Source organism: Lichenostomus cassidix, unplaced genomic scaffold (assembly GCF_008360975.1).
Source record: "Lichenostomus cassidix isolate B80296 unplaced genomic scaffold, HeHo_3.0 HiC_scaffold_36, whole genome shotgun sequence".
Classification (NCBI taxonomy): Eukaryota; Metazoa; Chordata; class Aves; order Passeriformes; family Meliphagidae; genus Lichenostomus; species Lichenostomus cassidix.
In genome coordinates this window covers 769,972-797,460 of record NW_028147270.1, presented here as the reverse complement: position 1 = coordinate 797,460, position 27,489 = coordinate 769,972, and the positions used below count along the sequence as shown (strand labels likewise).

The 27,489-nt window shown below is 46.2% G+C and overlaps 2 protein-coding genes and 1 long non-coding RNA gene across 5 annotated transcripts in view; 1 reads left to right on the top strand and 2 right to left on the bottom strand.

Moving 5' to 3' along the window:
• Nucleotides 1-1,971, bottom strand: part of LOC146423747 (uncharacterized) — a 10,776-nt gene extending 8,805 nt beyond the window's left edge. Inside the window, exons 1-2 of the long non-coding RNA XR_014847314.1 lie at nt 1,869-1,971; nt 1,056-1,271 (exon numbers count right to left, since the gene is read on the bottom strand). This is a non-coding gene — a long non-coding RNA (uncharacterized LOC146423747). The remainder of the gene's footprint in view (nt 1-1,055; nt 1,272-1,868) is intronic.
• Nucleotides 1,972-2,838: 867 nt separating this feature from the next.
• LOC146423746 (lipid transferase CIDEB-like) lies at nt 2,839-10,519 on the top strand. The gene is made up of 5 exons (XM_085044456.1): nt 2,839-2,901; nt 4,515-4,656; nt 6,191-6,340; nt 8,618-8,784; nt 10,408-10,519. Exons 1-5 carry the CDS (start codon nt 2,888-2,890, stop codon nt 10,517-10,519), a joined length of 585 nt encoding a protein of 194 aa, XP_084900582.1. The 5' UTR covers nt 2,839-2,887.
• Nucleotides 10,520-12,063: 1,544 nt separating this feature from the next.
• NOP9 (NOP9 nucleolar protein) lies at nt 12,064-24,487 on the bottom strand. 3 transcript variants are annotated; one of them, XM_085044452.1, is made up of 10 exons: nt 24,159-24,487; nt 21,218-21,601; nt 19,959-20,129; nt 18,161-18,302; nt 17,302-17,491; nt 16,678-16,818; nt 16,001-16,105; nt 14,582-14,797; nt 13,410-13,515; nt 12,064-12,239 (listed from the first exon to the last, which is right to left on the bottom strand). In XM_085044452.1, the coding sequence occupies exons 1-10, from the start codon at nt 24,301-24,303 to the stop codon at nt 12,082-12,084; spliced, it is 1,758 nt and encodes a 585-aa protein (XP_084900578.1). In that variant the 5' UTR covers nt 24,304-24,487; the 3' UTR covers nt 12,064-12,081. The 3 variants fall into 3 exon arrangements, with proteins under 3 accessions (XP_084900578.1, XP_084900580.1, XP_084900579.1); XM_085044453.1 differs by having other exon boundaries at nt 12,110-12,239; nt 14,582-14,681; nt 24,159-24,486; XM_085044454.1 differs by lacking the exon at nt 21,218-21,601 and having other exon boundaries at nt 24,159-24,466.
• Nucleotides 24,488-27,489: the final 3,002 nt, after the last annotated feature.

The following is a 27,489-nucleotide window of genomic DNA, read 5'->3' as shown; positions in this document are numbered from 1 at the left end:
CCCAATTTTTCCCAAATCCCCAAATTTTCCCAAATTTTGGATCCCAAATTTTCCCAAATTTTCCTAAATTTTGGATGAAAATTTTTCCCAAATTCCTCAAATTTTCCCAGATTTTCCGAAATTTTCCCAAATTCCCCCAAATTCCCCCAATTTTCCTCCCAAATTCCCCCAAATTTTTCCTAAGTTTTGGAACCCAAATTTTCTCCCAAATCCCCAAATTTTCCCCAATTTTCCTCAAATTTTCCCCAAATTTTCCCCAAATACCCCAAATTTTCCCAAAATCCCCAAATTTTGGTCCAAATTCTTCCCTAAATGGCCTTTTGGATCCTTTTTCAGTTCTCTAAATTTTCCCAAATTTGTCCCTTTTCAAAACCCCCAAATTTTCTCAAAACCCCAAATTTTTCCCAAATCCCCCAAATTTTTCCCAAAAACCCCAATTTTCCCCCCAAATCTCCCCTAGGCAACGTGGCCTGGATGCACCTGCAGGCGTCCCGCGCCGCCCTGCTCGACCCTCCCTCGGTCGCCGGCGAAGCTTTCTTCTGCTACGACTTCTCTCCCCTCCTGCCCTACGAGGAGTTCAACCTGCTGCTGCTCTCGGGGTTCCGCTTTTGGGGTCCCAGGGTGCCCGGGGGGCTGCTGGGCTTCCTGGCCTGGCTGAACGGCGCCCTCCGCAGGGTCCTGGGGGAGCTGTTCGGGGTCGGCTTCGCGCCGCTGCTCAACCCTTACACCTGGGCCGTGGCGTCGACGGCGTTCACCGTGAGGACGGACAAGGCCTGGAGGAGGTTCGGGTATCGGCCGAAATTCGGCTGGGAGGAGGCCAAGGAGAGGACGGTGAGGTGGATTGAGGGGCTGAAGGGGGTTTGAGTCCGATCCCGGCGCTGATCCAGGCCAGGATTTGGGTCTGATCCTGATCCAGTCCTGATCCTGAATGGAATCCAGGCCAGGATTTGGGTCTGATCCTGATCCAGTCCCGATCCTGAATGGAATCCAGGCCGGGATTTACCTTCAATTTGAATCCAGTTCTGATCCTGAATGGAATCCAGACCAGGATTTACCTCGGATCCCAATCCTGGCACTGATCCAGGCCAGGATTTGGATCTGATCCTGATCTTGAATGGAATCCAGGCCAGGATTTGTTTCCAGTCCTGATCCTGAATGGAATCCAGGCCGGGATTTACCTCTGATCCCAATCCCGGCACTGATCCAGGCCAGGATTTGGCTCTGATCCTGATCCAGTCCTGATCCTGAATGGAATCCAGGCCGGGATTTACCTCTAGTCTTAATCCAGTTGTGACCTTAAACAGAATCCAGGCCGGGATTTGGGTCTGCTTGTGATCCAAAATGGAATCCAGACCAGAATTTGGCTCTGATCCTGATCAGATCCTGATCCTAATAAAAATCCAGGCCGGGATTTGCCCCCACTTGTGATCCTGAAGGGAATCCAGGCCGGGATTTCCCTCTGATCCGAATCCAGTTGTGATCCTAAACACAATCCAGGCCGGGATTTGGGTTTGGTTCTGATCCCGAGTGCAATCCAGGCCAGGATTTCGCTCTGATCCTAATCCGGTTCCCATTTGAAATGAGATCCAGGCCGGGATTTGTTTGATCCGAAGCCAGTCCTGTCCCTGTGCAGAATCCAGGACAGGATTTTGGAATGATCCTGATCCAGGAGGAAATCCAGGCCGGGATTTGGGTTTGGTCCTGATCCAGTCCTGATCCCGAACCTAATCCAGGCCGGGATTCACTTCTGATCCTCAATCCTATCCTGAGCGGAATCCAGGCCAGGATTTGGTTCTGATCCTAACTGGAATCCGGATTGGGATTTGGATCCAGTCCTGATCCTGAATGTAATCCAGGCCGGGCTTTACCTCAGATCCCAATCCCAGCTCGGATCCAGTCCAGCTTTTCCCCCATTCCCAATTCCGGTTCTAATCCAGTCCGGGATTTCTGGGATTCCACTGAAAATCCAGTTCGGGTTTTCTGGGATTCCAGAGGAAATCCAGTTCGGGTTTTCTGGGATTCCATTGGAAATCCAGTTCGGGTTTTCCTTCATTTCTTCTTTTTTGGAGTAATTTGCAAATAAAAAAATGGAAAAAAAGTGGAATTTTTGGTGGTTTTATTTTGGAGATTTGGGGGAATTCGGGAGGATTTTGGGGAAACTTTGGGGAAGTTTTTGGGAAATTTGGGGAAATTTTGGGGAATTTTTGGGAAATTTGGGGAATTTTGGGGAATTTTGGGGAATTTTAGGGGAATTTTGGGGAATCCCGATCCCAGTTTGGCTCCACATTCCAGGTTTTCAGGATCCCAAATTCCCAAATTTTCGGGTTGAGATTCCCAAGTTTTGAACCCAAACTCCCCAATTTTTTCAGGTAAAATTCTGAATTTTGAGTTAAAATTCCCAAATTTATTCATTCAATTCCCATTTTTCATTAAAACCCCAATTTTTCTCATTAAAACCCCCAACTTTTGAGCTAAAATTCCAAATTTTTAGTTAAAATTCTCAATTTCTGAGTTAAAATCCCCAATTTTCAGGTTAAAATCCCCAATTTTTTTAAAAAAATCCTAATTTTCGGGTTTAAATCCCCAATTTTTCCAATAAAATCCCCAATTTTTTTGCTAAAATCCCACATTTTTGAGCTAAAATTCCAACTTTTTAGTAAAAATTCTCCATTTCTGAGTTAAAATCCTCAATTTTCGGGTTAAAAATCCCCAATTTTCCCATTAAATCTCCAATTTTCGGGTTAAAATCCCAATTTTTTCCATTAAAATCCCCAAATTTTGGATTTCCCGGCAATTCCCGAAGCTTTTCCCGCCCTTTCCCCTCCCCCCGCGATGACGTCACGATGACGTCACGCTGCCCTTCGGACTTCGCCCCTCCCCCACGGCGATGGAGGCGCTGCGGTGAGTGGGGGAGGGGAGGAGAGAAAATCGGGAATTTTGGGGAAAATTTTGGGGAATTTCGGGGGATTTGGGGGAATTTTGGGGAAATTTGGGGGAATTTTGGAATTTTGGGGAGATTTGGGGGAATTTTGGGGGAAAAATCGGGAAATTTGGGAGGATTTGAGGGAATTGATTTGGAAAATCAGGAATTTTGGGGGATTTGGGGGAAATTTGGGGGATTTTGTGGACATTTGGGGGAAATTTGGGGAATTTTGGGGAAAATTTGGGGAATTTGGGGGAAATTTCATGGAATTTTGGGGAAATTTGGGGATTTGGGTAGAATTTGGGGAGATTTGGGGGAAATTTGGGGAAAAATGGGGAAAAATGAGAAAAAATGGGGAAAATTTGGGGGAATTTGGGGGAAAAATGGGGAAAAATGGGAAAAAATGGGGAAATTTGGGGAGATTTGGGGAAAATTTGGGGAAAAATGGGGAAAAATGGGGGAAAAATGGGAAAAAAAGGGGCAAAAACAAGAGAAATTTGAAGAAATTTGGGAAAATTTGAGAAAATTTGGGGGAAATTTGGGGAATTTTCGGGAATTTTGGGGAATTGGGAAATTTCGGGATTTCAGGGACTTTTGGGGAGATTGAGGAATTTTGGGGGAAAAAATCGGGAATTTTTCGGGATTTAGGAAATTCGGGAGGATTTGGGGAAATTTCATGGATTTTGGGGGAAATTTGGGGGAATTTTCGGGATTTTTGGGGGATTTTGGGAAGATTTGGGGGAATTTTGGGGAATTTTTGGGGAATTTCTGGGAATTTTTTTGGAATTTTGGGATTGTGACACTAATTTTTGGGATTTTTTTTTTGTTTTCAAGTTGATTTTTTTTTATTTTCGGGAATTTTGGGATTTCCCGCTGATTTTTGGGTGATTTTCAGGGATTTTGGGGTTTTCAGGCTCATTTTTTGGGGGATTTTTTGGGTTTTCCCGCTGATTTTTCGGGAATTTTGGGATTTCACGCCGAATTTTTTTTGGATTTTCGGCGACTTTGTTGTTCTCACGCTGATTTTTTGGGTGATTTTGGAACTTCCATCCGGATTTCTCAGGGATTTTGGGGATTTTCACTCTAATTTTGGGTCGAATTTTCGGAATTTCGGGATTTCCGCTCCGATTTTTTGGGGAATTTTCGGGAATTTCGGGATTTTCTCTCCGAATTTTTCGAGAATTTTCGGGAATTTCGGGATTTCCACTTCGGGTTTTTTTTTAAATTTTCGCGAATTTCGGGAATTTCGGGATTTCCACTCCGATTTTTTGGGGAATTTCGGGATTTTCTCTCTGATTTTTCGGGGAATATTGGAATTTCCACTCCGATTTTTGGGGAATTTTCGGCAATTTTCGGCAATTTTCGGCAATTTTCGGGAATTTCGGGATTTCCTCTCAGATTTTTTTGGGAATTTCTCTCCGAATTCTTTGGGAATTTTGGGGAATTTCGCGATTTCCACTCCCATTTTTTTTGGAATTTTTGAATTTTCACTCCGAATTTTTGGGGAATTTTGGGGAATTTTCCGAATTTCGGGATCTCCCCCCCGGATTTCCGGGAATTTCCCATCATGCCTCGCTCTCCCCTCCCCCAGCTCTCTCTCCGGCCGCATTTTCCGCCCCTCCCCCCCCCGCCCCTCCCCCACCCCCCCCAGGCCCTTCTGGGTGCTCCCCGGGGGGGGGGAGGGGCGGCCGAGGGGCGTCATGGCGGCGAGTCTGGAGGAGCTCCGCGAGCAGGTGGGCAGCGCCGTAATTAACCCTAATTAGCGCTAATTAACCCTCGTTGATCACCTCTAATCATAATCGATAGTAATCAATAATAATCAATAATGATCGATAGTAATCGATGGTAATGGATAGTAATAGATCATAACTGATAACGATCAGCTCCCTGATTAACCCTAATTAGCGCTAATTAACCTTCACTGATCACCTCTAAACATAATCTATAGTAATCAATAATAATCAATAATGATCGATAGTAATCGATAGTAATCGATAATAATGGAAAGTAATAGATTATAACTGATAGTAATCGATAACTATCAGCTCCCTGATTAACCCTAATTAGCGCTAATTAGTGCTAATTAACCCTCGTTGATCACCTCTAATCACAACCAATCATAATCGATAGTAATCGATAATAATCGATAGTAATCGATAAGGATCAACTCCCTAATTAACCCTAATTAGCGCCAATTAACCCTCGTTGATCACCTCTAATCATAATCGATAATAATCGATAATAATCGATAATAATCGATAGTAATCAATAGTAATTGATAACGATCAGCGCCCTAATTACCACTAATTAGCGCTAATTAACCTTCATCGATCACCTCTAATCATAACCGATAATAATCGATAATAATTGATAATAATCAATAACGATCAGCTCCCTAATTAACCCTAATTAGCGCTAATTAACCGTCATTGATCAGCTCTAATCATAATCAATAATGATCAATAATAATCGATAACAATCAGTTCCAGGAAGAACCAAAATCCTCTCAATTTGCCCCAAAATTTCATCCAAAATTTCCCCAAAAATGTTCCTCGAAATCCCAAATTCATCCCAAATTCACCCAAAATCCCCAAATTTCCCAAATTTCCCCCCAAATAATCCCAAAATCACCAATTTTCTCCCAAATTTTGCCCTAAATCCCCAAATTTCACCCCATTTCCCCCCAAATTTCACCTGAATTTCACCCCAAACTCCCAAATTTCCCAAATTTCCCAATTTTTTCCCCAATTTTCCCAAAATTCCCCAAAATCCCCAAATTTCCCCAAATTTCCCAAAATTCTCCAAATTTTCCCCAAAATCCCCAAATTTTCCCCAAAATTCCCGAATTTTCCCCCAAATTTCCCCTAAATCTCCCAAATTTTCCCCCAAAATTTCCCCAAATTCCCAAATTTTCCCAAATTTCCAACCCAAATTTCCCAAATTCCCCCCAAATTTCACCCAAATTTCACCCCAAATTCCCACCCCAAATTTCCCCTAAAATCCAAATTTTCCCAAATTCTCCCAAATTTCACCTGAATTTCATCCCCAAACTCCCAAATTTCCCCCATTTCCCCAAATTATCCCCAAATTCCCAAATTTTCCAAATTTCCCCAAATTTTCCCCCAAATCCCCAAAATTCTCCAATTTTCCCCAAATCCCCAAAATCCCCAAACTTCCCCCAAATTTCCCCCAAAAATCCCCAAATTTCACCCCAAATCCCCCAAGTTTCCCCCAAATTTCCCCAAAATTTCCCAAATTTTCCCCCAGGTGGGCGTGGCCCTGGCGCTGCCCCTCCCCCCGCGGCTGGCTCTGGCTCAGGATGGAACTTTGGTGGAAAATGAAGAATTTTTTGGGATTTTGGAGCCTCACAGTGCCCTGGTGGCTCTGCGGCCGGGGGAGCAGTGGGAGCCCCTGGAGGTGAGACAGAAACCCCAAAAAACCCCAAAAAAACCCCAAAAAAACCCCAAAATAACCTGAAATGAGCCCAAAAAACACCCTGAAATTATAAAAAAAAAATCCTGAAAAATGGCTCTGAAATATCCCCAAAAAAACCCCAAAATAACCCAGAAATAATCCTAAAAACCACCCTGAAATACCCCAAAATAACCCCCAAAAGAACCCAAAAAATCCCTGAAATGAGCCCAAAAAACACCCTGAAATTATCCCAAAATACCCCGAAAAAAAACCGGCCTGAAATACCCCAAAATAACCCCAAAATTACCCAAAAAATCCCAAAATTATCCCAAAAAAACCCCTAAAATGATCCCCAAAAAATCCTAAAAAATGGCTCTGAAATGTCCCCAAAAAAACCCCAAAAAAAACAAAAAATCCCCCAAAAATCCCAAAATTATCCCAAAAACCAGCCTGAAATTATCCCCCAAAAATCCCTGAAATTACCCGAAAAAACCCCAAAAAACCCCCAAAAAATCCCAAAATGAGCCCAAAAAACACCCTGAAATTATCCCCAAAAAATCCTGAAATTACCCAGAAATTACCCCAAAAAATCCCAAAATGAGCCCAAAAAACACCCTGAAATTATCTCCAAAAAATCCCTGAAATTACCCAGAAATTACCTCAAAAAAACCCCAAAAAAACCTGAAATGAGCCCAAAAAACACCCTGAAATTATCCCAAAATACCCCGAAAAAAAACCGGCCTGAAATACCCCAAAATAACCCCAAAATAACCCCAAAAAAATCCCAAAATAATCCCAAAAAAAACCCTGAAATTATCCCCAAAAAATCCTGAAAAATGGCTCTGAAATGTCCCCAGAAAAAACCCCAAAAAACCAAAAAATCCCCAAAAAATCCCAAAATTATCCCAAAAACCAGCCTGAAATTATCTCCCAAAAATCCCTGAAATTACCCAAAAAAACCCCCAAAAAAACCCCAAAAACCCTGAAGTGAGCCCAAAAAACACCCTGAAGTTATCCCCAAAAAATCCTGAAATTACCCAGAAATTACCCCAAAAAAACCCCAAAAAACCCCAAAAAATCCCAAAATGAGCCAAAAAAACACCCTGAAATTATCTCCAAAAAATCCCTGAAATTACCCAGAAATTACCCCACAAAAACCCCAAAAAATCCCAAAATGAGCCCAAAAACCACCCTGAAATTATCCCAAAATACCCCGAAAAAAACCTGGCCTGAAATACCCCAAAATACCCTCAAAATTACCCGAAAAAAACCCAAAAAATCCGAAAATTATCCCAAAAACCACCCTGAAATTATCCCCAAAAAATCCTGAAAAATGGCTCTGAAATGTCCCCAAAAAAACCCCAAAAAACCAAAAAAATCCCCAAAAAATCCCAAAATAATCCCAAAAACCAGCCTGAAATTATCTCCCAAAAATCCCTGAAATTACCCGAAAAAACCCCAAAAAAACACCCTGAAGTTATCCCCAAAAAATCCTAAAAAATGGCTCTGAAATACCCCAAAAAACCCACAAAAATCACCCAGAAATAACCCAGAAACCCCAAAAAAATTCCCAAAAAAATCCCAAAATAATCCCAAAAAACACCCTAAAAAATCCTAATAAACTGCCCTGAAATTATCCCAAAATATCCTTAAAAACACCCTAAAACTGCCCTAAAATACCCCAATTTCCCCCAAAATCCCCAAAAATTCTCCAGAATCACCCCAAAATCCACCCCAAACCCCCCAAAAACTGCCAAAATCCAACCTAAATCACCCAAAATCCACCAAAAACCCTCCAAATCCACCCTAAAATCCCCTCAAAAACCCTTTAAACCCAAAAAATCCCCAAAATCCATCCTAAATCCCCCAAGATCCCCCCCAAAAATCCCAAAAAATCACCCAAAATCCACCCGAAATGCCCCAAAAACCCCCAAAAATCCCCAAAATCCACCAGAAATCACCCAAAATCCTCCGAGAAACCCAAAAAAACCCCAAAAATCCCCAAAATCCACCCTAAATGCCCCAAAATCTCCCCAAAAAACCCCAAAATCCATCCTAAATCACCCCAAAAAAATCCCCAAAATCCACCCCAAACCCCCCAAAATCCCCCCGAAATCCCCCAAAACTCCCCAAAAATCCCCCAAAATCCCCCAAAAAAACCCCAAAACTCCCCAACAATCCCCCAAAAATCCCAAAAAAATCCCAAAAAATCCCAAAAAATCCCCAAAAATCCCCAAAAATCCCCAAAAATCCCCCAAAATCCCCAAAACTCTCCGGCAGGCCCCGCAGTGGCCGTTGGCTCCCCAAGTCGCCGAGGGGAACCCCGAGGTGGCCAAAGTGTCCCTGCTGGTGGCCAAAGGTGACCCCAGGGGCAGGTTGAGGCTTTCGGCCCAAATTCGGGGATTGCGGTGGGACCTGGGGGGGATCGGAGCCGAGAGGATCTTCAGGTAACCAAAAACCCCAAAATTAACCCAAAAATAACCCAAAAATGTGCCCTGAATTACCCTAAAATATCTGAGCCAAATCTGCCTCAAAAATCCCGAAATTAACCCAAAAATCTGATCAAAATTACCCTAAAAATCTCATTCAAATCCACCCAAAATCACCCCAAATCCACCCAAAAATCTGCCCCAAATTACCCCAAAAAACCCCAAAATCAACCCAAAAAATCTGCCCTGAATTACCCCAAAAATCATCAAAATTACCCCAAAAAATCATCAAAATTACCCCAAAAAATCATCCAAAATCACCCCAAAAAAATCATCCAAAATCACCCAAATCCCCCAAAATTCGGGGCTGTTTTGGGACCTGGGGGGGATTGGGGCCGAGAGGATCTTCAGGTAACCAAAAACCCCAAAATTAACCCAAAATTAACCCAAAATTAACCCAAAAATCTGCCCTGAATTAGCCCCGAAAATCTGAGCCAAATCTGCCCCAAATTACTCCAAAAACCCCCAAAATCTGCTCTGAATTACCCTAAAAACCCCCAAAATAAACCCCAAAATCTGCCCCAAATTACCCCAAAAAATGTGAGTAAAATCATCCCAAATTACCCCAAAAACCCCAAAATTTATCCCCAAAATCTGCCTTTAATTACCCTAAAATATCTGATTAAAATTACCTCAAAATCACCCCAAAATCACCCCAAATTCCTCCCATCTGGAGATAAAATTTGGGGACAAAATTTGGGGATAAAATTTGGGGTTTTTTGGGTGGGATTTTGGGGGACTTTGGGGTGAACTTGGGGGGATTTTGGGGACAGTTTGGGGATTTTGGGGTCTCTGGGGTGGATTTGGGGTTTTTTTGGGGTGATTTCTTGGGTTTTAGGTGTCCCAGGTTGGATTTTGGGGTGAATTTTTGGGTTTTGGGGTCCCTGGGTTGGATTTTGGGGTCATTTTTGGGGTTTTTGGGGTCGCTGAGTTCATTTTCGGGGTGAATTTTGGGGTTTTTGGGGTGAATTTTGGGGGTTTTGGGGTGGCCGAGTCCATTTTTGGGGTGATTTTGGGGTTTTCGGTGCCCCTAGGTTGGATTTTCAGGGTCCCTGGGGGTTTTTGGGGTCACCGAGTTCATTTTTGGGGTGAATTTTGGGGTTTTTGGGGTGAATTTTGGGTTTTCCCAGGGAACTGCTCCGCGCTCTCACCTCGCTCTGCCAGGTTTGGGGTGAATTTTGGGGTTTTTGGGGTGATTTTTGGGGTTTTTGGTGTCCCAGGGTTGGGTTTTTGGGGTTTTTGGGGTGGCTGAGTCCATTTTCAGGGTGAATTTTGGGGTTTTTGGGGTGATTTTTGGGGTTTTTCCAGAGAACTGCTCCGCGCCCTCACCTCGCTCTGCCAGGTTGGGATGAATTTTGGGGTGAATTTTGGGGGTTTTTGGGGTCGCTGAGTTCATTTTCGGGGTGATTTTTGGGGTTTTTGGGGTGAATTTTGGGGTTTTTGGGGTGATTTTTGGGGTTTTTGGTGTCCCAGGGTTGGATTTATGGGGTTTTTGGGGTGGCTGAGTTCATTTTTGGAGTGATTTTTGGGGTTTTTGGGATAATTTTTATGATTTTTGGGGTGATTTTTGGGTTTTCCCAGGGAACTTCTCCGCGCCCTGACCTCGCTCTGCCGCGCTCTCGGCCAATCGCTGCTCAGCATCTCTGCTGCTCTCAGGCCTTTGCTGGAACCCCCGCGGGGGGAGGGGCGCTGACCACGCCCACCCCGACAAACCACGCCCCTCTTCCACCCTGACCACGCCCACTTCCAATAAACCACGCCTCCTCCCCATTAAACCACGCCCCTTTGAGGTCATCTGTTATTTCACCCTAAACCACGCCCCTTCATTTAAATATGATGTAATCACCCCAGACCACGCCCCTTTCTCACTAGCCACGCCCACTTATGATAAGCCACGCCTCCTTCCCCTCAAACCACGCCCCTTTCATTTCAACTGATTTTGCCCTAAGCCACGCCCCTTCATTTAGAGATGACGTAATTCACCCTAAGACACGCCCCCTCCCACACTGACCACGCCCACACCGGGAAACCACGCCCCTTTCAGCGCTAGCCACGCCCACTTCAAACAAACCACGCCCCTTTCCCTTCAAGCCACGCCCCTTTCATTTAAACGGAGTTCGCCCTAAGCCACGCCCTGTTGTCTTTAAGCCACGCCCCTTCATTTAAATATGTTGTAAGCCACCCTAACACACACCCCCTTCACCCAAGCCACGCCCATCTCGAATAAGCCACGCCTCCTTCCCTCCAAGCCACGCCCCTTTCATGGCAGCTGGTTTATGTCATTTGCCCGAAGCCACGCCCCTTTATCACTAGCCACGCCCACTTATGACAAGCCACGCCTCCTTCCCTTCAAACCACGCCCATCATTTTTTTAAATTAATTTTTTAAATTTAAAATTAATTTATTCCTAAGCCACGCCCCTTTATTTAAATCGGATTGGTTCCTCCTAAGCCACGCCCCTTTCCGCGCCAGACCCGTCAATCACCTCCAAGCCACGCCCACTGCTGTTAAGCCACGCCCAGTTTGACTAAGCCACGCCCCTTTCTTAATTAGCGACCCACTGATGGAGAAAAATGACAAAAAACAACCAAAAATAGAAAATTTTATTGGAAAGAATTGTACAAAAAAGGGATTTTCCAGGGAATTTCAGGGTTTTTTCAATAATTTTTGGGGTTTTTGGATAATTTTGGGGTTTTTCCATGAGATTTTGGTGTTTTCCTGATAATTTTGGGGTTTTTCCCATGGAATTTTGGGGTTTTTCCATAGAATTTTGGGGTTTTTCCATGGAATTTCAGGTTTTCTTGCATAATTTCGTGTTTTTCCCACGGAATTTCGGGATTTTCCCCAAATTTCAGGTTTTTCCCATAGAATTTTGGGGGTTTTCCCATGGAATTTCGGTGTTTTTTTAAATAATTTCGGGGTTTTCCCATAAAATTTTGGAGTTTTTAAAACAATTTTGATTTTTTTCCATGGATTTTAGGGTTTTTTTTCAACAATTTTTGGGGTTTTTTCCCATGGAAATTTGGGGTTTTTTCAATAATTTTGATTTTTTTTCCATAGAATTTTGGGTCTTTTTTCCCATAAAATTTCAGGGTTTTTTTTCAATAATTTTGGGGTTTTTCCATAGAATTTTGGGGTTTTTTTTTTCAATAATTTTGAATGGAATTTTGGGGATTTTGTGGATAATTCTGGTTTTTTTTTCCATAGAATTTTGTTGTTTTTTTTTTTTTTCCAGATTTGGGGAAGTGGGCGTGGTCAGAGCTCCAAGATGGCGGCCAGGCCACGCCCCCTCCTCCCCTCCCCCCGCTGGCTCCTCGCCCATCCCCCGCTGTCCCTGCGGAACAATTCCAACCCCAAATTTCGGGAGATTCCGCGGCCGTGAGGATCCTGCTGCAGGGCGGGGAGCTGGGGAGCTGAAAAAATGGGAATTTCACCCAAAATTGGGAGAGAAACGGGAAAGAGACGTGAAATAACGCAAATTTTACCCAAAATTGCCCAAATTCACCCCAAAAATCACCCAAGAAAGGACATAAAATGACCAAAAAACACCCAAACTCACCCAAAAAAGGACATAAAACAACCAAAAAATCTCCCAAAAATCACCCAAATTCACCCAAAATTGGGAGAGAAATGGGAAAGAGACACAAAAATCACACAAATTTACCCAAAATTCACCCAAATTCATCCCAAAAAAGGACATAAAATGACCAAAAAACACCCAAATTTACCCCAAAATTGGGGTCAAAACGGGCAAGAGACACGAAAATCACACAAATTTACCCAAATTCACCCAAAATCACCCCAAAAAACGACATAAAATGACCAAAAATCACCTAAAAATCACCCAAAAATTACCCAAAAGTTGCCCAAAAATCACCCCAAATTTCACCCAAATTCACCCCAAATTCACCCCAAATTAACTCAAAATTGGTAAAGAAATGGGCAAGAGATACAAAAATCACCCAAATTCACCCAAAATCACCCAAAATTGGCATCAAAAAGGGCAAGAGACACGAAAATCACCCAAATTCACCCAAAATCACCCAAAAATCACCCGAAATTCACCCAAAAAAAGACATAAAACAACCAAAAGTCACCCAAATTCACCCAAAAATGACCCCAAAATGACCCAAAAATCACCCAAAAAAATTGCCCAAAAATCACCCAAAATCACTCCAAAATCACCCAAAAATCACCCAAAAATCACCCAAAAATCACCCAAAATTGGTATGGAAATGGCTGAGAAACCCAAAAATCACCCAAATTACCCAAAAATCCCCCAAAATTCACTCAATACCCCCCAAAACCCCCAGAAATTCCCTTAAAATTCTCCAAAATAACCCAAATATCCCAAAATTCCCCCAAAAATCCCCCAAAACCTCCCAAAAATCCCCCAAAATCCCTTTAAATCCCCCAAAAAAATCCCTTTAAATCCCAAAAAATCATCGAAAAATCCCTCAAAAATCAAAAAAAACTTCCAAAAAATTTTAAAAATCCCAAAAAATCCAAAAAAATTCCCAAAAAATTTTTTAAAATTCCCCAAAAAATCCCCAAACTCCCCAAATTTGGGGTTCCAGCCTCACCCAGCTCTTTGGCAATCTTGACTCTCATGCTGAAGGAACTAAAATCCCAAATTTTGTCCAAAACTCTGCTGCCGCTGCGGTGAGTGGCCAAAACTGACCAGTGACCCTGCGGGGAGAAATGACCCAAAATTGACCAAAATATCCCCAAAAAATAGCCCAAAATATCCCAAAAAAATATCCCAAAATTGTCCCAAAATTAGCCCAAAGTATCCCGAAATTATATCAAAATTATACCAAAATTATACCAAAATAGCCCAAAATTAATGCAAAATATCCCAAAATTGTCCCAAAATTGTCCCAAAATTGTCCCAAACTTAGCCCAAAATATCCCCAAAAAAATCGCAAAATTAGCCCCAAATTATCCCAAAATATCCTGAAATTAGACCAAAATTAGCCCAAAATATCCCCAAAAAATATCCCAAAATCGTCCCAAAGTATCCTGAAATTATCCCAAAACTATATCAAAATCAGCCCAAAATAACTCAAAATTAACCAAAATAGCCCAAAATTATCCCAAAACAGCCCAAAATTAGCCCAAAAATATCCCCAAAAAAATCCCAAATTTGTCCCAAAATTAGCCCAAAATATGCTGAAATTATACAAAATTAGCCCAAAATAGCCCAAAATTGCCCCAAAAAAAATCCCAAAATTGTCCCAAAGTGTCCCAAAATAGCACAAATATACCCAAAAATGTCCCCAAAATAGCCCAAAACATCCCAAAATCAGACCAAAATTATTCCAAAATGATCCCAAAATTAGCCCGAAATATCCTAAAATAACCCAAAACAACCCAAAATTACTCAAAATATCCAAAAATGATCCCAAAATATCCCAAAAGAGCCCAGAATATCCCAAAATTAACCCAAAGTACCCCAAAATTATCCCAGAGTATCCCAAAATATCCCAAAATAGCCCAAAATGAACCCAAAACATCCCAATATCCCAAAATTAACCCAAAATAACCCAAAATATCCCAAAATTAGCTAAAATGAACCCAAAATAGCCCAAAATGAACCCAAAATAGCCCAAAATTAACCCAAAATTACTCAAAATGTCCCAAAAATATCCCAAAATTACCCCAAAATTACCCCAAACATCCCAAAATCCCCTTTTCTCCCCAAAATCTCTGCTTTTCACCCCAAATTTTCCCCAAATCCCGAATTTGGGGTCACCTGCAGCTTGCGGAGGAGGCGGCGGCGGGTGGGGGAGGGGACGCTGGGGGATCCCAAAATTTCGTCCCAAATTCGGCTGCCGGGGGGAGTGAGAGCGAGGCTGAGCAGGGATTTGGGGGAAAAAGAGAGGAAATTGGGCAAAACGGGGGAAACTTCCCCAAAGTGGAGAAGATTTTGGAGAGCGAGGGAGCCCCAGAGGGTGGGGGAGGGGAGGGGCTGGGAATTGGGGAAATTTGGGGAAATTTGGGGAAAATTGGGGAAAATAGAGAAATTGGGGAAATGGGAAAAATGAGGAAAAATTGGGAAAAAACGGAAAAAATGGGGAAAGAAATGGGAAAAAATTGAGAAAATGAGGAAAAATGGGGAGAAATGGGGAAAGGAATGGGGAAAATCAGGGAAAAAATGGGAAAAATTAGGAAAAAATGGGGAAAAATGGGAATTGGGGGAATTGGGAAATTGGGAAAAATGGGGAAATTGGGAAAAAAGTGGAAAATGGGGAAAAAATGGGAAAAATTGGGGGAAAATGGAAAAAATTGGGAAAATGGGGAAATTGGGAGAAAATGGAAACAGAAATGGGAAAAAATGGGAAAATTGGGTAAAATGGGGAAAAATGGGGAAATTGGGAAAAAAGGGGAAAATGGGGAAAATTGGGAATTGGGGAAAATGGGGGGAAAAAGGGAAAAATGTGGAAAAAAATGGAAAAAATTGGGAAAAAAGGGGGAAATTGGGAAAAATGGGAAAATGGGGAAAAGTGGGGAAAAAATAGGAAAAATTGGGCAAAAATGAGGAAAAATGGCGAAAGAAATGGAAAAATTGGGAAAAATGGGGAAATACGGAAAATTGGGAAAATTTGGGAAAAATTGGGAAAAATTGGGAAAAAATGGGAAAAATGGGGGAAAATGGAGAAAAAATGAGGAAAAATGAGAAAAAAATAAGGAAAAATGGGGGAGAATTGGGGAAAAATTGGGAAAAAATAGGAAAAATTGGGAGGGAAATGAGAAAACAGGGGAAAATGGAAAATTGCAAAGATTGGGCAAAAAATGGGGGAAAATGGGGAAAAAAGAGGAAAATAAAGAGGAAAGGAGGAAATTAGGGAAAAAATAGGGGGAAATCAGGAAAAATTGGGGAAAAAAATTAGAGGAAATTGAGAAAAATTGGAAGAGGAAAGGAAATTATGGGAAAAAAAGCAAAAAAAGGGGAAATGGAAGAGAAAACAGGAAAAGAAGAAAAAGATGAGAAAATGAGAAATGAAAAAAATAACGAAAGAAACAAGGAAAAAAGTAAAAAAACCCAAATTAGCACAAAATCCACTAATTAAAAGGTGAAAAATCCCTCCCAGACCACACCCACTCAAGCCCCGCCCCTTTCCCCAAGCCACGCCCCTCCCAGACCACACCCCACCAAGCCCCGCCCCCTCACCTCAGGCTCCGCCCCTTCTCCGCTGGCCACGCCCTCCAGTGGGCGGAGCTGCAGCAGGGCGGGGAGGCAGTGGGCGTGGCCTGGAGGGTCCCAGCAGCGCAGAGCCTGATGGGAAAGGGGCGGGGCTTAGAGGGGCGGGGCTTAGAGGGGCGGGGCCATTAAGGGGTGTGGCCTAAAGGGGTGGGGTTGGTGATGTAATGGCAAAAGGGGTGTGGCTAGGCAGACAAGGGGCGTGGTCTAGGTGAGGATGATGTCATGGTGGGCGTGGCTTACACGGAAAGGGGTGTGGCTTTTCATGGGGGTGTGGCCAAGGAGGGGGCGTGGCTTAGCAGAGAGAGTTATGGGTTTGTAAAAGAGGTGTGGCCAAAAACTGGGTGTGGCTTATGATCAAAGGGGCGTGGCTTGCCCATGAAAGGGGCGTGGCTTGTCCCCAAAGTGGGTGTGGTTTCTCACCCAAAGTGGGTGTGGTTTACCAAAGTGGGTGTGGCTTGTCGGCAAAAGGGGTGTGGTTTGAGATCATGGGGTGTGGTTTCTCCAAAGTGGGCGTGGTTTAGGTTGAAGGGGCGTGGTTTGTCCACCAAAGTGGGCGTGGCCCCAGCAATGGGCGTGGTTTAGGGTGAAGGGGCGTGGTTTATCCCCAGAGTGGGCGTGTCCCTGGCCGGGTGGGCGTGTCCCACCTGGAAGAGCCACCTGACCACCTCCTGCTGCAGCGCCGGGAACCTCCTGGCGGCTCTGAGCAGCGCGATGACCACGCCCGGCTGCCCATTGGCCAGCGGCTCCGAGAGGGCGGGGCCCAGCTCCGACAGCACCGCCCCCACCTGCGGGACACGCCCACCCGGTCAGGGACACGCCCACTCAGCGTGGGAAACGCCCACTGCACAAAACCCCAATCTGGCTAAGCCCCGCCCATCCCAGGCCACACCCATTCAAGCCCAGCCCACCCCAGACCATCCCACCTAAGCCCCACCCATTTCTGGCCACACCCACTCAAGCCCCGCCCATTCCAGCCCCAACCCACCCAAGCTCCTCCCACCCTTTCAGCCCCTCCCCTCTAAGCCCCGCCCACCTCTCTCCCAGCCAATGAAATCCCTGCTTTGAGCCCCGCCCAGTTTAGCCACACCCACCCCTCATTAGCATCCTCAAGCCCCGCCCCTTCTGGCCCAATTCAGCTCCTCCCAGCCAATGGGGTTGTCCCCTGAAGCCACGCCCATTTGGGGAAGCTCCACCCCCTTTCCCCACTTAAGCCACACCCCCAACCCCCAAGCCACGCCCACCAACCCTCCCAGCCAATCCCTGCCCACCACATCCTCGGGGGCGTGGTCCAGCAGGCGCTGCAGGCCGTGATTGGCCACCCGGTGGGAAGCCACGCCCCTCAGGTGACCCCGGAAGTGACCCTGGAAGAGCTTCCGGAGCTCAGCCGGCTCCATGACCGTCATGGCCGCCTCCAGCAGCCGCGAGTGGGCGGGGTCCTGCAGTGACGTCAGCAGGGGGCTGGACCAATCAGAGCGAACGCAGCAGGAGAAGAAACCAATCAGAGAAAAGGGCGTGGAAAAAAGAACCAATTGGAAAATAGATGCTGAGAGTGTCAGCCAATCAGAATACAGCGTCTGGGAGCATGAGCCAATCAGGAAATGGGGTTTGGCAGCATCGGCCAATCACGGGACAGAGCTGGGGATCGCTGGCCAATCAGAAAATGGGATCTGGAAACAACAGCCAATCAGGGAACGGCATGAGGCATCGGCGGCCAATCAGGAAACAGAGCCTGGGAGGCTCAGCCAATCAGCAAATGGGGATCCGGTGAGGAGCCAATCAGGAAACAGGATCCTGAGCCCTCAGCCAATCAGGAAACAGGGCCGGGGATCACCGACCAATCAGGAAGGAGGATCTGGCAGGGAGGACCAATCAGGAAACGGGGTTGTGGCGCATCGGCCAATCAGAAAAAGCGTTGGGGAATCTCAACCAATCAGAACACAGGGTTCAGAACCAACAGCCAATCAGAAAACAAGGTCGGATAGCATTGGCCAATCAGAAAACAGCAGCTGGAGGAAGCAGCCAATCAGCAAAAAGAGCTCCAAACCCACCAACCAATCAGCAAACACCCCCCAGCATCCCCAGCCAATCAGAACGAGGCTGGCGGAACAGCAGCCAATAGGAGCTCACCTCTGGTTGTGGGCGGGGCTGGCCTGGCTGAGGCAGCCAATCAGGGCGCGGCAGAGGCGAGAGCAGGAAGCTGATTGGCTGCGGCGCAGAGCGAAGAGGAGTTCCTGCAGAGCCAGGCTGGCGCAGGGCGGAGACAGCAGAGCTGGAATTTGGGAAATTTTGGGGAAATTTGGGGTATTTTGGGGGAGTTTTGGTGAAATTTGGGGAAATTTTAGGGGAATTTCAAGGAAAATTTGGCGAAATTTGATGAATTTTTGGGGCATTTAGGAGAAATTTGGGGCATTTTAGGTTAATTTCAGTAAGATTTAGGGAAATTTGGGGAAATTTAGGGGAAATTTGGGAAATTTTTGGGAATTTTCGGGGAATTTTAGGGGAAATTTGGGGAATTTAAAGGGAATTTTGGTGAAATTTGAGGAACTTTAGGGAAATTTTGGGAGAATTTAAGAAATTTTTGGGGAATTTTGGGGAAATTTGGGTTATTTTTGGGATTTGTTTGTTATTTTCGAGATTTTTGGCGCAAAATTTTTGGAATTATTTTGAGGATATTTTTGGGATTATTTCAGGATATTTTTGGGGTATTTAGGGGATATTTTGGGATATTTTTAGGACATTTTTGGTGTGATTTTGGGGTATTTTCAGGGTTATTTTGGAGTATTTTTTAGGATATTTTTTGGGATATTTTGGGGATTTTTTAAAATAATTTGCAGATATTTATTTCAAGGCTGGTTTGGGGCATTTTTGGGATATTTTTGGGACTATTTTAGGGTATTTTTGGTGCAATTTTGGGGTATTTTTGGGATATTTTTAGGGTATTTTTAGGATATTTTTGGGGTTATTTTGGGGTATTTTTGGGGTTATTTTGTAAAACTTTTAGGGTATTTTTTGGGATATTTTTGGGATATTTTTAGAATACTTTCAGGGTTGGTTTAGGGCATTTTTAGGATATTTTTTGGGGTATTTTAGGATATTTTTGGGATATTTTTAGGTTATTTTCTGAGATATTTTTGGGGTTATTTTGAGGTATTTTTGGGGTTATTTTGGGGATATTTTTTGGAATACTTAAAGGACATTTTGGGGTTATTTTTGGGATATTTTTAGGATATTTTGAGGTATTTTTGGGGATATTTTGGGATACTTTTGGGGATATTTTTGGGGTTATTTTGGGGTATTTTTGAGGATAGTCTGGGGATATTTTTTGGGACACTTTTAGGATATTTTGGGGTATTTTCGGGGTTATTTTGGAATATTTTTAGGGTATTATTTGGGATATTTTGGGGATATTTTTGGGATATTTTTAGAATACTTTCAGGGTTGGTTTAGGGTATTTTTAGGATATTTTTTGGGGTATTTTTTGGACGTTTTTGGGATTATTTTAGGATGTTTTTGATGCGATTTTGGGGTATTTTTGGGGTATTTTTTGGGACATTTTTTGGGGTATTTTTGGGAATATTTTGGCGTATTTTTGGGATATTTTTAGGATATTTTCTGGGATATTTTTGGGGATATTTTTTGGGATACTTTTAGGATATTTTGAGGTATTTTTGGGGATTTTTTGGGGTTATTTTAGGATATTTTTAGGATATTCTCTGGGATATTTTTGGGGATAGTTTGGGAATATTTTTTAGGATACTTTTAGGATATTTTGGGGTATTTTTGGGGTACTTTTGGGATATTTTTAGGATATTTTCTGGGATATCTTTGGGGTTATTTTGGGGTATTTTTGGGGATATTTTTGGGGTACTTTTAGGATATTTTAGGGTATTTTTTGGGGTTATTTTAGGATATTTTTGGGTCTCACCTGGCAGCTCCTCCTCCAAGGCCTCAGCCAACTTCTCCAGCAGGGGGCGGAATGAGGCTGGAAGCTCCGCCCCTTCCGGCAGAGACCACGCCCCCTCCTGCTTTAGCCACGCCCCTTTCTGCTTAGGCTCCGCCCCTTTCTGTTTTAGCTCCGCCCCCTCGAGGGGAGACACTGGGGGGAGAAGGGGAAGAAATTTTGGGGAGAAATTCCCAAAAATTGTCCCCAAAATCATCCCAAAACTGCCCAAATTCACCCGAAATTCACAACTTGCCCCCAAAATTCACCAAAACCTGCCAAATTCAACCCAAAATCCACCTCAGATCTCCCCAGGCTCTGCCAAATTCCACCCAAATCCTCCCCAAATCACCCTAAAATCCCCCAAATCCCATTAAACCTCCCCAAATCCTTCCCAGGACACCCAAATTCTCCCCAAAACTCCCCAAGATTTCTCCAACTCCTCCAAATCACCCTTCAAACCCCCCAAATCCCCCAAAATCCCCCCAAAACCTCATCAAATCCCCCCAAATTCCCTCAAGTCATCCCAAATCCCCCTGAAATCACCCCCAAATCCCCCCAAAACCTCCCCAAAATCCCCCAAATCCCACCCAAATCGCCCCCAAAACCCCCAAAATCCCAAATTCCCCCTCACCTGTCACGGCTCGTCCCCAGCACCTCCAAACCCCTCTGAAATCACCCCAAATCCCCTCAAATCCCTCTCAAACCTCCCCAAATCCCCCAAAATCCCAAATTCCCTCACCTGTCATGGCTTGACCCCCAGCACCGAAATCCCCCAAATCCCCTTCCAACCCCCTCAATTCCCCCAATCACCCCAAATCCCCCAAATCCCCTCTCAACCCCCCAAACCCCTTCAAACCTCCCCAAATCCCCTCAAATCTCCCCAAATCCCCCAAATTCCCCTCACCTGTGACTCTGCCCGCCCCAGCACCCCAAATCCCCCAAAACCTCCCCAAACCCCCAAATCCCCTCCCAAACCCCTCAAAATCCCCCAAATCCCCCAAAATCACCCCCAAATCCCCCAAACCCCTCTCAACCCCCCAGGACCCCAAAATTCCCAAACCCTCTCACCTGACGGCTCGCCTCCAGCACCCCCCAATCCCTAGTCCCCAAAATCCCCCAATCCCTTCAACCCCAAACCCTCCTCAAACGTCCCCAAATGCCCCAAAATCACCCCAAATCCCCAAATCCCCCAAATCACCTCCAAATCCCCCAAACCCCCAAAATTCCCAAAATCCCCTCACCTGTGACGGCTCGCCCCCCCAGCACGCCCAGCAGCGCCCTGAGCACGAAGCTCCCGTTGGGGTCTTTGGCCACCCGGGCCAGCCCCTCCCCCAGCAGCACCTCCCCCACCCTGCCCAGCGCCCCCCCCAGCCCCTCCCCCACCCCCCGCCCCTCCCCCAGCGCCCCCAGCACCCTCAGCAGGGCGGCCTGGAGCACCCTGGAGCCCCGGGGGTGACCCGCTGGACCCCCCAGACCCCCCGGGAGCAGCAGGGGCAGCAGGGCGGTCAGCTGGGCAGCTGGGCAGTGCGGGAGGAGCTGCAGGAGGAGCTGAGAGCCCTGAGGGTGCAGGGACAGGGCGGGGAGAGCGTGGCAGGCCTCGGAGAGCACGTTGGGGGTGAAGAGAGCTGGAAAAAATGAGATTAAATTGGGATTTTGAGTCAAAAAATGGGGATTTTGGGGTGGAAAATAGGGAGTTTGGGGTGAAAAATGGGGATTTTCGGGTGAAAAATGGGGATTTCAGGTCAAAAAATGGGGATTTGGGGTGAAAAATGGGGATTTGGAGCCCTGAGGGTGGACAGAGAGGGCTGGGAGGGAATGGCAGGACTCGGAGAGGACGTTGGGGGTGAAGAGAGCTGGAAAAAATGAGAGTTTGAGTTAAAAATTGGGGAGTTTGCAAGGAAAAATGGGGAGTTTGGGGTGAAAAATGGGGAGTTTGGGGTGAAAAATGGGGATTTAGGAGTGAAAAATGGGGATTTTGGGGTGGAAAATGGGGATTTTGGGGTGAAAAATGGGGAATAGGAGACGAAAAATGGGGATTTGGGGTGAAGAGAGCTGGAAAAAATGAGATTTTGAGTTAAAAATTGGGGAGTTTGGGGTGAAAAATGGGGAGTTTGGGGTGAAAAATGGGGATTTGGAGCCCTGGGGGTGCAGGGACAGGGCGGGGAGGGCGAGGGTGGCTTCGGCTAGGACGTTGGGGGTGAAGAGAGCTGGAAAAAATGAGATTAAATTGGGATTTTGAGTCAAAAAATGGGGATTTTGGGGTGGAAAATTGGGAATTTGGGGTGAAAAATGGGGATTGGGGGCAAAAAATGGGGAGTTAGGGATGAAAATTGGGCAGTTTAGGGTGAAAAATGAGGATTTTGGGGTGAAAAATGGGGAGTTAAGAGTCAAAAACCAGGAATTTAGGGACAAAAAATTGGGATTTAGGAGTGAAAAATGGGGATTTGGGGTGAAAAATGGGGATTTGGGGTGAAAAATGGGGATTTGGAGCCCTGGGGGTGGACAGAGAGGGCGGGGAGAGAATGGCAGGACTCGGAGAGGATGTTGGGGGTGAAGAGAGCTGGAAAAAAATGGGAGAAAACGGGATTAAATTGGGATTTTGAGTCAAAAAATGGGGCGTTAGAGTCCAAAATGGGGAGTTTGGGGTGAAAAATGGGGATTGGGGGCAAAAAATGGGGATTTGGGGGCAAAAAATGGGGATTTAGGAGTGAAAAATGGGGATTTGGAGCCCTGGGGGTGGAGGGACAGGGCGGGGAGGGCGTGGCAGGCCTCGGAGAGCACGTTGGGGGTGAAGAGAGCTGGAAAAAATGAGAGTTTGAGTTAAAAAATGGGGAGTTTGGGAGGAAAAATGGGGAGTTTGGGGTGAAAAATGGGGATTTCAGGTCAAAAAATGGGGATTTAGGGGTGAAAAATGGAGAGTTAGAGTCAAAAACCAGGAATTTAGGGACAAAAAATTGGGATTTAGGAGTGAAAAATGGGGAGTTTGGGGTGAAAAATGGGGATTTGGAGCCCTGGGGGAGGACAGAGAGGGCGGGGAGAGAATGGCAGGACTCGGAGAGGATGTTGGGGGTGAAGAGAGCTGGAAAAAATGGGAGAAAACGGGATTAAATTGGGATTTTGAGTCAAAAAATGGGGCTTTAGGGGTGAAAAATGGGGAGTTTGGGGTGAAAAATGAGGATTTAGGGATGAAAAATGGGGATTTTGGGGTGAAAAAATGGGGATTGGGGGCAAAAAATGGGGAGTTAGGGATGAAAAATGGGGAGTTAGGGATGAAAAATGGGGAGTTAGGGATGAAAAAATGGGGAGTTAGGGATGAAAATTGGTGAGTTTGGGGTGAAAAATGGGGATTTTGGGGTGAAAAATGGGGAGTTTGGGGTGAAAAGTGGGGGTTTTGAGGCAAGAAATGGGGAGTTAGAGTCCAAAAACAGGGATTCAGGAGGAAAAAATGGGGAGTTAGAGGTGAGAAATGGGGATTTAGGGATGAAAAGTGGGGATTTGGGGTAAAAAATGGGGAGTTTGGGGTAAAAAATGAGGAGTTTGGGGTGAGAAATGGGGATTTGGGGTGAAAAATGGGGATTTGGGGGGGAAAATGGGGAGTTTGAGTCAAAAATTGGGGAGTTTGGGGTGAAAAATGGGGATTTGGAGCCCTGGGGGTGCAGGGAGGCTTCGGAGAGGATGTTGGGGGCGAAGTGAGCTGTGAAATGGGGGAAAATGGGTATTTTCACTTAAAAAACGGGGAGTTAGAGGTAAAAAATTGGGAGTTTGGGGTGAAAAATGAGGATTTAGGGATGAAAAATGGGGGCGAAGAGAGCTTAACCTTAAACCCCCCAAATCCCCTCATAAAACCCCCAAATCCCTCATAATTCCCCCCAAATCTCTCATAAACCCCCAAATCCCCTCATAAAACCCCCCAATCCCCCATCAATTCCCCCCAAATCCCTCATAAATCCCCCAATCCCCTCAAAAACCCCCCAAATTCCCCCCAAATGCCCCAAATCCCCCAATCCCCTCATAAACCCCCAAATCCCATCATAAACTCCCCAAATCCCCCATAAATCCCTCAAAAACCCCCAAATCCCTAAACTCCCCAAATCCCCTTAAATCCCCAGAAATTCCCCCAAACCTATAAATTCCCCCAAATCCCCTCACAAACCCCCTCAGAGCCCCCCAGCCGCCCCTCACCGAGCTCCTCCTGGCTCAGCCCGTCCCGCAGCGTCTCCAGAGCCCTGCGGAAGTACTCGGCCGTGTCGGGATCGAGGCGCGGCGCCGACTGTCGCCGCTGTCGCGACATGGCCTGCCGCGGGGGGGGCGCCGCGTGCGCCGCCATCTTGGCGGGGGGGGAAATCTCGCGAGAGCGACGGGAAACACCGCGAGATCGGGGATGGCTCGGTTGTTGGCCACGCCCATTGGCTGTCAATCATCCATAGCCACGCCCCGCCCTATTAAAATCAATCATTCATTGCTCCGCCTTCATTTGCATAATTTATTCTGTTTATCATTCGTCGCCACGCCCCTTTCTCTGTCCCGCTGGCCCTTCTCCACGCTTGTCGATCAATTAATCAATCAATTAATCACTTATTGCCTTATCGATCACTTATAGCTCCACCCACAATCAACCAGTTATCAATCAGTCTTTAATTGCGCTGTTAATCACTCACTGCTGCACCTCTTTCCCTCTCATTGGATCGATCAATCAATCGCCAATTGCCCTGTCAATCACCCGGGACCTGTCAATCACCCGGGACCTGTCAATCACCCATGACCTGTCAATCATTATTTCAGCCACGCCTTTTCCCTTACACGTCACCTGCCAATCATCCAAATGTTGCCTCACCACCTGTCAATCACCTTTGGCCACGCCCCTTCCATTACAGATTGATTACCTGTGACCACGCCCCTTTCTAGTCATGATTGGTTATCGATCACGTTTGGCCACGCCCATTTCTAGCTAGGAATCACCTGTCAATCATCCTTGACCTCGCTGCCTTCCCACTTTACAGGTAACCTGTCAATCACCTCTAGCCCCGCCCCATTCTATTTACAAACCACCTGTCAATCACTCCAGCCCCGCCCCTTCCCCGGCAATTCCCACCTGTCAATCACCCAAACCACACCCCTTTCCTATTCACAACCCACCTGTCAATCACCCTAGCCCCGCCCCTTTCCCCTCAATCCCGCCTGTCACTCACCAAGCCCCGCCCTCTCCCATCACCCCCCGCGCCGCTCCCTCTCCCCCTCTCGGTGTTCCCTCCCCGCCGTTCCTCCCTCTCCGTTCCCCTCTCCGCCCGTTCCGCCCCGCGCCGTTCCCCTTCCCCTCGCCGCTCCCTCTCGCTATTTCCATCCCTTCCCGCCCCGCTCCGCCCGCCATGTCCGAGTCGCTGGGCTGGTGCGTGCAGGCCGTGCAGGCCGCGGCCGAGCCGGCGCTGTCGCGGGCGCTGCTGGCGCTGCGGAGCCGCCACACGCGGCGGGCGGGCGGCCCGGCCCGCTTCCGAGAGCGGGGAGGCCTCGGGCCGCTGCTGGAGCTCGTGGGGCCCGAGAGGCCGCGGCGGATCCTCGACCTGGCGCTGAGCGTGCTCGGGAATTGCTGCACCGAGCCCGGCTGCCGGCGGCAGGCACGGAGCCTCGGCGGCGTGCGGCGGCTCGGTGAGCGAGGGGAAAAAATGTGAGGGTGGAAATGTGAGAAATGGAGTGAAATGTGAGAGGGAATGTGAGGAAGAGTGAGGAAAATGTGAAGATGAAATGTGAAAATGTTGAGGAAGGAGTGAGGAAATGTGAGGGGAAGGTGAGGGAAATTGAAGTGAGGAAATAGGGGAATGTGGGAAATGGATGAGGGAAAATGTGAGGGAATGGAGTGAGGAAATGTGAGAAATGTGAGGAATTGGGTGAGGGAAATGTGAGGGGGAATGGAGTGAGGGAAATGTGAGGGGAAAATGTGAGGAGTGGTGGGCGAAATGTGAGGGGAAAATGTGAGGGAATGGAGTGAGGGAAATGGGAATTGTGAGGAGAATTGAGTGAAGGGAAATGTGAGGGAATTGAGTGAGGAAATGTGAGAAATGAGGGGAAGGTGAGGGAAATGTGAGGGAAAATGTGAGGAAGGGGTAGGGGAGGTGGGGAAATGTGAGGGGAAATGTGAGGAAAATGTGAGGGAAGGGAGTGAGGGGAATTGAGTGAGGGGGAAATGTGAGGGGAATTGAGTGAGGGGGAAATGTGAGGGGGAAATGTGAGGGGAAATGTGAGGGGAGAGGGTGAGAGGAAATGTGAGGGGGAATGGGTAGGGAAATGTGTGAGAATGTGAAGGGAATTGAGTGAGGGGGAAATGTGAGGGGGAAATGTGAGGGGAATGGAGCGAGGGGGAAATGGAGTGAGGGTGTGAGGGGAGAGTGTGAGGGAAAAGATACCGAAAATGGGGAGAAAAATATTGCATGTGAGGGGAAAAGTGCAGGGAGTGAGGGGGAAATGGCGGGAGGGAGGGGAGAGTGCAGGTGTGAGGGGAAAAGTGCAGGGAATGAGGGGAAATGTGGAGAAAAATATTGGATGTGAGGGGAAAAGTGCAGGGAGTGAGGGGGAATGTGCGAGAGAGAGGGAGAGGAGAGGAGTGAGGGGTGAAGTGCCGAGTGTGAGAGAAAAGATACCGAAAATGGGGAGAAAAGTGCAGGGAGTGAGGGGAAAAGTGCAGGGAGTGAGGGAAAATATGTTGAAAATGTGGAGAAAAGTGCAGGCAGTGAGAGGAAATGGCGGGAGGGTGTGAGGGGAGAGTGAAGGGGGTGAGGGGGAAGGCATCGAGTGTGAGGGGAGAAGTGCCGAGTGTGAGGGAAAATACAACGAAAATGTGGAGAAAAGTGCAGGGAGTGAGGGGAAATATAACGAAAATGTGGAGAAAAGTTGCCGGTGTGAGGGGGAAAGTGGAAGGAGTGAGGGAAAAAATGTGGAAAATGTGGAGAAAAGTGTGGGGAGTGAGGGGAGAGGAGAGGTGTAAGGGGAAAAGAGCCGAGTGTGAGGGAAAATATAACGAAAATGGGGAGGAAAATATTGGATGTGAGGAGAAAAGTGCAAGGAATGAGGGGAAATATATTGAAAATGTGGAGAAAAGTGCAGGGAGTGAGGGGAAATTACCGGTTGTGAGGGGAAAGATGGAAAAAAAGTATCGGAAATGTGGGGAAAAGTTATCGGGTGTGAGGGGAAGGTGCGGGAATGAGGGAAAAGATTGGGAAAATGTGGAGAAAAGTGCAGGGAATGTGGAGAAAAGTACCGGATGTGAGGAGAAATATATAAAAAATACGAAGAAAAGTGCCGGATGTGAGGGAAAAGTATCAGGAATGAGGTAAAAAGTACCGGATGTGAGGGGAAAAGTGTAGGGAATGTGGAGAAAATCACCAGGTGTGAGGGGAAAGTGCAAGGAGTGAGGGAAAAAATAAAGGAAATGTGGAGAAAAATGTACTGGGAAGGAGGGGAAAATTATCGGGAATGGGGAAAATGTGCATCTGCTCTCCCAGTGTCCATCTGACCCCAATCC